Raw genomic sequence first — 12,677 nt, 5'->3', positions numbered from 1 at the left:
TAAAAATTCGGATGTTCATATTCTTTTCATACACCCAAATGCCTCCGAATAAGCAAACCTGGATTTCCTCTGTTTGTTAAAAGTATGAGATTTCGTCACTCAGCTTTAAAGAAGAATGAAATTATGGTATTTTCTGGTAAATGGATGGAGTTGGAGAAGTCATGCTAAGCGAAATAAGACAATCCCAAAAAAACCAAAGGCCAAATGTTTTCTCTAATATGTGGATGCTAATTCACAGTAAGATGGGGAGGGGCACTAGAGAAGAAAAGAGTTACCTTAGATTAGGTAAAGGGAAGTGAAGGGAGGGGCGAGGAAAGGGATGTGGGGTTAGGAAGGATAGTAGAATGAAACAGACATTATTACTGTATGTATATATATGACTGCATGACCAATGTGATTCTACAAAATGTACACTCAGAAAAATGAGAAATTATATCCCATCTATGTATGATATATCAAAGTGCATAAATGCATTCTACTGTCATGTATAACTAATAAAAACAAATTAAAAATTAAAAAAAAGAAGTGTCAGATTTCAGAACAGAAACATTCCTGAGAAATCATCTGGCCCTAATCCTTCCTAGTGTTTCCTGAGTATGAAACAGCATGAGCTAGTATAAGGCCTAGGAAGTGCTTAGTCAATCGTATCTACCATCTTTCTCTCCATGTCAAATAAGGGAACTCAGACACAGAAAGATCAAATGACACATCTTAAGCCAAAAGGGATTATTATTATTATTATTATTATTATTATTATTATTATTATTATTATTATTTACTAGGCTTAAGAAAGATCTGGATTCTAGTCCCATTTTAGTCCCATTAAAGAACATGGATTCTTAGTTCATAATTAGTCTAAGGAACTGTGGGAACAATATGATGTGGTAAAAAGAGGTCTGGTTTAATGGTTAAATGGACTGGGTTTTGGCCACAGCTCTCCCTCTGGCTGTGCTCTACCTCTGACTATGGCATAGGCAGGGGAGGTGGCCTCTAGTCATGCCTCCATGGCAACCTGCTTTGTGATAAGAAACAAAGTTATTTAATCTCTCTAACCTTTAGTTTCCACATCTGAACAAGGAACCAGAACAATGTTTTCCAAAGTATGATATGTATTCCCCAAGTATAGCCACTTTAATTGATTTCAGATAGTACCTAAATGAAAATCTACTAATTTTAATGTGTGTTTGAAAGAGACATATCTAACACATCAAATATGCAGCTTCATGTATATTGTTACTTTTGGTTAGACTAAGGCAGATTTTTGTAAGATTCTAAGAAATCAAGTCAGCATAGAAAACATTAAGTAATTAATAATACTGGTGTTCCACAAATACAACAAAAATTATGAAGATGACACATGAGTGACTAAAGCTTGGGAATCACTGTGCAAAGTAATCCCTGAGGTCCCTTCATAATATATATGTGCTGTGTATGTATTTTGTCAGTTTTGTATGAATGTGAGGCATTCAGTGATTGTTGTTTATTGTTCAATAAATTGGTATTGCCTTAGTCCAAGAGACTAATCATTTTCATAAAATCAACTAGAAGGGTCTTACAGTTCGTTTAATTCAGTCCCCTTACTTTCCAGAAGAAACTGAAGCCCAGAGAAGTTTTAAAAAAATATCACACACAAAATTAACAGTTGAGACAGGACTAGAGCTCAGTTCACCTAATTCCAGCTGTTTACCTAATTGACTGATCAAAGACAGAAAGTAATCAGAAAATCAAAAGATATTGTCTAGATAAATTTAAATGTCTTTTCCTTTAAGCAGAAAGTCAATATATATTAAAACTAACACAGAAAGATATATTTGGAGGGCAAAATGAAAGAACCAAGCAAATTTATGTAAAAAATAACTGTCTCTTCTGTTTTTTCTAACATCAATATGCTTTCTTTCCTGCCCTAACTACAGCCATTTATAATTCATAATTCACACCTACTGAACCAGAGGCCTTTTGTCTCAGAGTGATCTTGTTTATAAACTAGAGGTATTAACTCAAGGTATTCAAGTGAGACGGTGGGGGGGGGTCAGTATTTCAAAAGCCATTTACCTTATTCACTTTTTTTGTAGCAAGGATTGAACTTAGGGGTGCTTAACCACTGAGCCACATACCCAGCCCCTTTTATATTTTAGAGACAGGGTCTCTGTAAGTTACTTAGGCCCTCATTAATTGCTGAGGTTGACTTTGAACTCGCAATCCACCTGCCTCAGCTTCTCAAACTGCTGGGATTACAGGCATGTGCCACCCTGGCGTATTCACTTTCTGATCAACAATTTGAGGCTCCATTGCCTCTTACCTGGAATACAGCCTGCTGTCCATCAATAAATCCCTTTAGAACTTAAACATCTGGCTATTTTCTTTGTCCCCAAGAAGACTGGGTACAGGTCAGCCCTACGACTGATTACATAACAATGAGATACATCAGTCCTGCCTGAAATTCAGAGGATCCAAGTGAAAAAGTCCTTGTTTCTACAGAGATCAGAGGCCCAATAGAGTGTATTTTAGGCTAGAATTAGGACACGAAAAGAAGCCACTGCGAAACTCTCTTAGTTGGGCATAAATTGAGGTAAAATTAGCAAATAAGCAATGAGGTCCTGGTTCTGTAACTTACCCATGAAAAAGAACTTTACCATCCTTCTATCCTATCTCTTGACGCTACAGTCTAATCACTTTTCTCCTGTCATAAATAACAATAAATGGTATCGGAGGTAGGAAGGAGGAATAATAATGGAGACCTAAAATCATCTTGGCCTCCGGGTGTTGTGTGAGAGGGAAAGTGGCTAAATGGCAGCTAAATACATAGATGGAGGGGGTTTCCTTAAGAGGAAGTCAATTCTGTCACACTATCTTTGTAAAGAAAAAAGAAAGAACCATTTTCCTGAAACTGCTTATCTAATCACATAGGAAGCACTGCAACTTGGTTCTATTTTCCACAAAAGAATAACTCTTTTAAAAATCAAAGCTGAACAATGACCAAAGTCCAACCCATGATCCTATGTGGCCTGTAAACTTTTCAAAGACATATTACTGTCAATTTAGATATTAAAGCAATTGAGGTCCAGGAAAAGCCTCCAATATTCAGTAGGCCACATCCTTGGTAGGGTAGAGTGGGAGGTGAAGATGTCCTGCTTTAAGAAAATTCATCCCAGTGTTCCCTTAAGGAGTGCTTGTTAATTTTTTTGCCCACTTTCTCTTTTGTGCCTTTGTTCATAGCAAACAGCACTGTTCTCTTCCAAGGTCCTCTCTGCCTGCTCCCTTGGTGATGCTAGAGTTTAATGTGTAGAGTCACAATATCACATTGGTTATAAAACGCTCTTTGAGATCACTTAGTTCGTGGTTTCTAAGGCTAAGGAAACTTTAGGAGCTAGGTGAATATTCTAAATATGGGGAAATGGCTGGGAGAGACTGGCGGGTATTGGGGGGATCATAAGGGATGGTGGGAACTGTGGTGAATGGGGAGCCAGTGCACACTGTGGAAACAAAAACACAGAGCTAACCAAAATATGTCCACTGGCCAAATCTAGTCCAGAGGCCTCCTATTTGCAAACTGATTCATCCTCTTCTATTACAGATGCCAATGAGGGCCCAGTAGTGGAAGAGCGTTTCCCAAAGTTACACAATCAATTTACATTCAGACCTAGAACTCACACCTTCCGTTCCCACTGAATATATTCAGGTAGCACTCACAGTCCTTCCTGCCTGAGGCAAGGAAGATGATTTTCAGGCAACCTTCCCCTTGGGAGCCATTCAATCCCATTCCAGTCTGATCTTCCTCTTGCCAATTGCATTATTCACTGGCCTGATGCTTCCCACACTAAGCAGGTTCACTACATGATGCCCTTGACATTTGCCAGCTGCACTGCAGGCCTCTGAGTTCTTTGCAGAGCAGGCTTTCAGCTCTTACTGTGTTAAGTTCCTAGTCACACGATGCTGTGCATCTGGGAGTCAGATTTGTCCTAAAAGATGTTTCTTCAACTTTATGCCACTGCTCTCAAACTAGTGACTTGGTATATAAACAAGAAGGGTTGAAAGAATTTCATCTGCTTTCTATTTGAGTCAGACTTGGAGTTACTAAATGCCTTTAGTTTCCAGAACTGCTTTTGCAGTTTCCTTTGGGAGATGTGGAAGGCATGGAAGTCCACAACAAACCACACATTATTTCCCTTGAAGCTTCTTGCTTTCTGGTACTTCCCATAGAGAGGCTAGCCAAGGGGAGAGGGTTAGGTGGCAAAGGTCTCAAGCCCAGAATTTTCTCTGGTCTGGGTTGGGATTGCATATGGAGGAAATAAAATACCAAAAGAAAGGCTCTCATGCCCTCAAACCACTCTCTTACCAGCCTACCATCTGCTACTTTTGGGTGAAGTCATAGAAGATTCCAGCTTAAGTGCTTTTCTTTGAAAGACAACAATATAAGCTATTGCCACTCCCCAGCACTTTAGTGTTAAATTCACTTATCAGATATAGCAAATATAGAGACTTTTAGGAATGGGACACAAAATAGGTAACTTTGGTGGGGAGGGAGGGAAGATTTATAGCATTTCTCAATAAGGGTGATACTAGCATTTGGTCAGGCAGTTTTTTGTGTGGGTCTGTCCTGTTTTGCAGGATATTTAGCATCTTTACCAGCACCCACTAAATCCCTGTAGTGACTCCAAGTCCTAACAATCAAATCAATACCTTCTCCTTTATAAAATGCCCCTGAGGTGATGGAACTCCCCCATATACCAACATTAGAAAAATGTTTTAACATAACTCTGTTTTAACATAATTCTAATGTTTTAACATAACTCTAGTGATCAGACCAGGTTGGAAAATCTGAGAAGCCACATAACATGAGGGCACTAAGTCCTTGGAAAGATGTTGTACAATTTATGCATGTTTTGGGAATATGAGTGTGTCAAAGGGTTCCTTCCATTATAAATATTCTAGAAGAGTATTGTCTAAGAGACTCATGCTAAGGAGGGTCAATGTGTATTCTGTTCATGGGCAGGTGAATTCTGTAAATTTACCAGTAATAGGCTAGGCGGAAGAAGAGGCCTTCTGTGAAACCCGAGGGCCATCAGACCGTCCAAAATTTCCATGCTAGCCTACCAGGTGCAGAGTTTTCAGCTGAGATTCCCTGCCAAAGAACTGACTATCTGAAACTGTCCAAATTTTATGAGAAGAGGCCATCTCTAAACGGACTACCATGCTAATGAATATTCTTGTCTCTGAGTCAGAAAACTTGTGGGTTACTTTTGTAGTTGCTGCTTACCAAAGGAACCCCCTAGATGGGACAGTTACAAAGAAATAACATCATCTGAGAAATACCAGGTCTCTGATTCAATTCTACTTTAACACAACAATTTGGGGGAGGAGGAGAAGATGGACATGTAGCAAGAGCTGGTCACTGCCCAGATGAGGGCAGCGATAGGGCCCTGAAACTTTTGAAGGAGGCTGAAAAGTGTTCTAGGTGTGGATATGAGAAGGTGAAATCAAGACTTTTCCAGTTTTGCCAAGGGTTTGTGCTTATCCGGATTTTCACTAAACTCAGACCCTTCCATCCCACTCCTGAAGCTTGTGCCAGTGCCCTAGAGACTGCAAACAGTGAAGGAGTCTAGTAGTACACCAACAGGTGTTCTTACCTGAGAGGTCCAGCTACATCTTCCCCGAGCGTCTCTTGTATGCGCCATTTTTAGACACTGACTGACTGCCTTTTCCTCCAAACCCTCAGTATTGAGGCACGAGCCATGCTGTGTTTGAGCAGAAATGGGTGGATCTGAGAGCTGAATTATACTATCGTATCAACCCAGGAGTTGAAATGAATCACTCAGTGGTCAGTCTGGCAACATCTCACTCCCATATCATTGAATTGTCTACTAACACAAAAGTGTTTTTCTAGCATCCCCAAAATGTCCCACCAGCAATCCATAGATTAGCATACTGCATGCCCTACAGAATTTTGAATGCATAGAAGTGCTCAAAGAGGAAAGGGTCTTGAAATGGAGGCCAATTCCCATGTTGAAAAATACTATCTCAACCCAGGAAGTCTGCAATCCCTTGACTGAGCAGAATCTCTGTTCAGGGACATGAAGCAGTGCAAAAGGTGTCTAGGGTCTATTTCTAGCCACAGAGACCCTGAAGACAGTGGATCTGTGAGCCAGTGAGGGCCACAATGTCCCTGAAGAGCTCTGTCTCAGCCGTTCAGTTATACTAAGTGTATCTTGTTAGGCTGGGTTCCCTGTTCCCATTTCCCAGTCCCTCTAGTACACCAAAGCATGAGGGGGATAAGAATTTTGCAAAATCACCTTTTTGTGAGTGGCAGTGGCACTAATATTAGCTCAGATTCACTGAATGCTACAGTGTGGAAGGATTCCTAGTGCCTCACAAGCATTATCTCATTTAATCTTCTAATTAAAGCTATGAGGTATGTATGTAGTTCCATTTTATAGATGGAAAAACTAAATCTCTGAAAAGTCAAGTGACTTCTGTAAGGTCAACCAACCAGTAAGTAAGTGGTACAGCAATAAACTGACATCCGTCAGGAGATTTCCAATGGGGCTCTAAAGCTACTCATTTGGGAAAGCACAGAGAAGTACATGCCTGCAGAATATGGGGAGAGAGGGAAGGGGTTTCCATTCTCCAAAAACAGAGACTTCAAATATTTATAATGAGGATCTGGTCAGGGTGAGTTGAAGGAAAACAGGAGGAGGAGGTTTGTGCTATGGGGGTTGGTTTTCACTGTTCTCAAGTTAAGAGATGTTTCTACTCTATCCTGTCCTCCATATGGCTAAAACCCAAGCATAGCACACAGATCTCATGCAGTTTTAAGATCAGGGAGCATGTTCTCTGACTCAGCAGCTCAGTAGAGAGGACCTCATTTGGCTTGGACATCCCTAAAGAGTAAATATCTTGAATTATTTGCTGCAGCTGTACCTGACATCTGAAGAATGAGTCAAATGGCAAGTAAATAAACTACTTATTAAATACCTATTTGTTAATGGATTTTCTTTTCAATGTTCTTCTAAGAGGTGCCCTGAGCTCAATCCACAGTCAGTTTAATCATATCTTCCCGTTCATTCTTAGAGCTAAAAAAAAAAAAATAGTACTCACTGGTGGTCACAATACCCTTTGGCTTTGAAGCTTCCTCCCTCACTAGCTACATAGTTCAAAGAAGAAGTGGCCCTGTGAATTCCATTGTCAAGGAGGCATATAGAAGAATTTGGGCTTTTGAACTCAGACTGGCTTTGCCTGGCCTCCAGGCAGGTGAGGCCATCTTGATTTGAGTATCAAGTATAAAATATATTAGCAAAGACTCTGTAAATTCAGTCCCTACTGGAAAAATGAGAAGAACTTCAAGCCTACAGATGAAGAGTTTGTTGAAAAGACTAGTCAGAAAATAGGATTTTAAAAAGATCATGTGATTATTGCCATCCACATTCAAAGCGAGAGCAACTTGCAATGGAAACTGATAATTTCTTACTTGGCTCCAACATGCAAGGTCAGGACATTTTGGGTGATGGAAACTGGTGGAAAAACTGTTTTTATTAGTGGTGGTGGTACTACTGCTGCTGCTAATCATAATGGTGTTTACATGGGATAAACTTTAGAGGGCTTTATATTTTTCCCAAATGTTTTCACATGCATTATGTCAATTAATTCTCCTGAGTATTGCTGTTGTATCATATTTTAAAGAGAGGCACGGAGTGATTCAAATATCTGTCCGAGGTAACCAGTACTAAGCAAATTATTTGACTAGATAGTGACATTGATGGAATCTTCCCCTGAATGGTGTTTCCTGCTGACAAATGATTAGGATTTCTAGTAAAAGCAAGGATTAAGCACTGAACATTACTGGCTGAAGCAACACTTCCCAAGGTGTGCCTCCTCCAATGCCCTCCTTCCCCTCCACCTCTGCCCCTGGGCCTTCCTTAGCTCACTCAACTTATTCTCCCTCTATCTTTCTACTAACTGAACCCTTCCTTTCCTTCAAGACTCAAAATAACTGCATATTCCAAACCACACTGATTGATCTCTTCTCTAAACTCCACTTTAGTTCATGCATGTTTTTTGAAAACTTGGTGAAAGCTAAAGACCTTTTTCTTCAAGGGGTATATATGGGCATTTTTGCATATGTGCTCATGTACACATGTGAACACATGCACACACATACCTGTGAGAATACAATTTTAATCCTTTTGCTAATTTAAAGAAGGATTTACCCTCAAGGGTGGATGAATAAAATCTGGGAATAGGCACCTTGCCTGTGGAATAATCCTCCCCTATTGATGTTTATCTACCATCCTCTAGCGATTTTTCCCCCCAGAACTTAGAGCCTCTAGCTTTATGCTATCCTTGTTTACCTAGGGTTGACCTCTACTGTGGCTCCCTCTCTACCCATATAAGTAGTTTCCTTCTGTCAGTACTTAGTCTGGTTCAAAGAGCCAGTTCCCTTAACAGATAGATCCAAGATATTAAATGATGAAGAGATCTGCAGATTAATTAGGACTTGCAATTGATCCAATGTCTTTGAGACAGTATGGAGATATTTGGAGGGGATGTTCTTTCAGAACTACTATTCATTTCACTCATGAGAAGACATTTCTGTCTAGTATAGAATACATGGTACACACAGTTCTCTTCATATTGTTTTATACCTGTTATCTCTATACATAAATGAGATAACAGGTATAAAACAATATGAAGAGAACACAAAGGCAAATTCACTTACATGATGGTCTTCCCTAGACATCTATCTTCAAACTTTGTATCTCAGGTTCTGTCACTGTTGTCACTGGCATATCATTCCTTCACATAATTACCCCAACAGTTTTCAGTCAGAACTAGCAAAGGGGAAGAGGTTAGGAACTTACAGTAAGTGGCTCTATTTCCTTCTTATGAAAGAAAGACCACTGGATGGACAGCTTGTCCGTGGAGGCCACAGTGGTGGTGTAGAAGCAGAGAAGAGTGACATCAGATCCAGTAGTCACATTTACGAAACTGTCTGGGATGGTCACTTGCACCAGGTTAACCTGACCTGAAAAGATAATCATCAGAAAAACAATGGTACACATTTAGATTATGATGACACTTTTTGGGGTCACAAAACATTTTCAAAAATATCTTATTTAGAGAATCCAAAGTGAGGAGGAGAATGTGGAATGAACCATAAAGGGAAACTGAGCAAACAATGAGGCCAGGGAAAGGGGAGTTTCTAACAAGTTGCAGTGTAAAGATATTCAAAACCTAGGTGATGGTGAGATAATAGCACTGAATTGGGAATTCCTCCTATTTAAGGATTGCACACATTCTTGTCCAAGAGCCTCCAAAAGGTCCATAAATATATATAACAACTAACCAAGTTTTGTAAGCATCAAGAGTCCTTTGAATGTGGGACTTTTAGTTTTGAAACTCGATAGGTCTCAAGCAAACAATACTTGTTTTTATAGGAGTTCAGGACTAAAGCCAGAAAAATCCCAGGCAAACTGGGATGAATTGGTTACTCCTTCCCTAAGACCATTGGAGGGGCATTTGCAAGATCAAAATTACATTCATAACAATATTAAGATGTTGTCTATTTTCTTTTTCATTCTCATTCTCTCATGAGTATACATTGGAGTTTCCCAAAATCTGCATGATATGTAATGATGTCATTGTTCTAGTGGCTAATGAAATGTGTGTTTGTGAATTTTTTAAAATTATTTTCTCAGTTTTAATTTTGAACATAGCACATATAAATAGAAATAATTTACATAGAAAAAGTATTTTGGGTCCTCAATTTTTTTGTGGTGATGAGATTGGAATTCAGGACCTCATACATGCTAGGCAAGCACCCTACCTCCATCTCAATAATTTTTAATTGAAACTTTTATTAAGATAAGTATAGATAATTATAGATACACATGCATTTCTAAGGAACAGGAAAGATATACCATATGCATTTTATTCAGTTTCCCTCAATGGTAATATTTTGTAAAAACTATAGTATAGTATCACAACCAGGATATTGACTTTGATACTACACACACTGACTTTATTCATAGTTCTCCAATTGTACTTGTACACATGCAACTGTGAGCATGTATTTAGTTCTATTCAATTTTATCACATGTGTAGGATTGTGTCTCCACTACAGTCAAGTTACTGAACACTTCCATCACCACAAATATGCCCCATGTTGACCTTTAAAAGCATTGACACTTCCCTCATGTACCCCATCCCTGTTTCTAACAATTGACAACCACTAATATGTCTTTTATTTCTAAAATTTTGTCATCTCATAAATGTGCCATAAATGGAATCATGGTAAACTTCTGGCACTGGTTCTTTTTACTTGGCATAATTTCTGGAAAATCCACTCAAGTTATATTAGTAGTTGGCTGTTTTGGTAATATCTGATGGCATATATGCATCAGAGCTTTATTATTCACTAATTTAAGGACATCTGAAGTATTTCCAGTTTTTATCTAGAGTATAAAAGTACAACAAGTATTTGTGTACAGATATTTGCATGAACAGAAATTTTCATTTCTCTGGGAAAAATTCCCAAGAGTGCAATAGCTGGGTCATATGGTAGTTGCATGTTTAGTTTTATGTAAAAAGAAAAGTCACACTGCTTTCCAGAGTGACTGCAACATTATACCTTTCTATCCATATGGCATGAGTGATCCAGATTCTCTGTATCTTCACCAGCATTTGATGCTGTCACCATTTTCTATTTTAATCATTCTGATAATTTGCATTTCCCTAATGGCTAGTTATGCCAAACATCCTTCAATGTGATTATTTACTGTTTCTATAACTTTTTGACGAAATGTCTGTTCATATTTTTTGCCCATTTGCTAATTGGATTCATTATGGTTGTGTTTTGAGAGTTCTCTATGCAATCTAGATGTTAGTCTTCTGTCACGTAGTTTTATTTCTTCCTTTGGAATCTATATGTTGTTTTTTTTTCCTGCCCAATTACAATGGCTATATCATCAAGTACCATGTTGAATAATAAGAGTGAGAGTGGACATCTTTGCCTTGTTCCTAATCTTAGGAGAAAAACATTCAGTTATTTCACCATTAAGTACAAAGACATATGTTACTTGTAGATGCTCTTTATTGAACTGAAGCAATTCTCTTCAGTGGGTTGAATTGTGTCCCAAAAGAGTTTAGTCTAAGTCCTACCCCCCAATCTTCGGGAGTTTAACCTTATTGGAAAATAAAGTCTTTGCAGATGAAATTAAGTTAAAGATATTTATATGAGATTATCATGCATTCAGGGTTGGCCCGATTACTGTTGTCCTTATAAGTAAAAGGAAAGGAAAATTTTACACATACACACATACAAGTAAATGATATATAAAGATGAAAGCAGAGATTGGAATGATGCTTTTACACATCAAGGAATGACAAGAATTCTCAGCAGCCACGAAGTAATCAAGCCTAACAACAATTTGATTTAAGACTTTTGGCCTCCAGAAACGCGAGATAATAAATTTCTCTTGTTTTAAGTACCCAATTGTGGCAACATTTTATAGTAGCTCTGTGAAGCTCACATACCTGCTATTCCTAACTTTCTAAGAGTTTTTCCTCATGAATGAGTATTGGATTTTGCCAAATGTTTTTTTCTGCACCAATTGATATGATCATAATTTTTCTTTAGACTATTACATGAAAATACATGAAATAATTTTTGAATGTTGAACCAGCCTTTCATATTTGAAATAAATCTCCCTTGGTCATGATGTGTAATTCTTTTTAGACACTGCTTGATTCAACTTGCTAGTGTTTCATTGAATATTTTACTTCTAAGTTCATGAGAGATATTAGTCTGTAATTCTCTTTATTTGTACTGTTTTTGTCTGGTTTTAGTGTTAGGGTAATACTGTTCTCATAAAATGAGATGAAGTGTTCTCTCCTCTTTTTTTTAGAAGAGAATATATACAAAATTGATGTTAATTATTCTTTAAATGTTTGGTAGAAATATCTGCTGAAACTACCTAGACCTGGAGATTTCTTTTGTAGAAGCTTTTTAAATTATGAATTCAATTTCTTTAATGGTTATAGGGCTATTCGAATTATCTATTTCATATTGGGTGAGTCTTAGTAGGCTTTTATTTAAGTTCTACTTTTCCTTTATGACTCTTGAATGTAGCAGTATTCTTACAAATTGATATCAAAGTGCACTTGTGATTTTGTGTTCTGGGCACCCTGATGTTCTGAGAACAGATTATGCAAGGTACACTCAACCATTGTGCAAATCATCTATAAACCTTATTCTGAAGGTACTTTTTTTGTTTGTTTTTAAAGAATGTTTAGTTACTTGTCCCGAGACTACATTTTAAGGAAAAAGGATGCCCAAACTTGGAAGTTGCTGTTGCAAAGAAAAGTAAAAATCTACAGCGTGAGGAAACTGAGTGATATAACAAGGAACCCACATGGAAAGGTGAAATTGGTGAATTACTGCAATGGACGGTATATAAAGAATGGTACAGAACAAGGACCCACAAAGAAAGTCAGAAAGTTGGATTTAAAGAGATGTGACAAGCTGGGCATGATGGCTTGCACCTATAATCCCAGCCTTTGGGAGGATTGCAAGTTCAAAGCCAGCCTCAGGAACTTAATGAGACCCTGAACAACTTAGCAAGACCCTCAAAGTTAGAAATAAGAAGGGTTGGGGATGTGGCTCAGTGTTAAAGTGCCCCTGG

At 38.2% G+C, this 12,677-nt stretch overlaps 1 protein-coding gene across 1 annotated transcript in view; it reads right to left on the bottom strand.

The window, feature by feature from the left end:
* Positions 1-12,677, bottom strand: part of Vsig1 (V-set and immunoglobulin domain containing 1) — a 31,807-nt gene that overhangs the window by 11,649 nt on the left and 7,481 nt on the right. The window contains exon 2 of the mRNA XM_046420855.2: positions 8,856-9,019. Coding sequence (XP_046276811.1) covers positions 8,856-9,019 — 164 coding nt within the window. The remainder of the gene's footprint in view (positions 1-8,855; positions 9,020-12,677) is intronic.

The sequence above is a fragment of the Marmota monax genome, unplaced genomic scaffold (assembly GCF_021218885.2).
Source record: "Marmota monax isolate L192 unplaced genomic scaffold, Marmota_monax_Labrador192_F-V1.1 WCK01_AAM20220418_F8-fsc00050, whole genome shotgun sequence".
Classification (NCBI taxonomy): Eukaryota; Metazoa; Chordata; class Mammalia; order Rodentia; family Sciuridae; genus Marmota; species Marmota monax.
The sequence above is the reverse complement of the archived record's forward strand: the minus strand, read 5'-3'. Positions and strand labels throughout refer to the sequence as shown.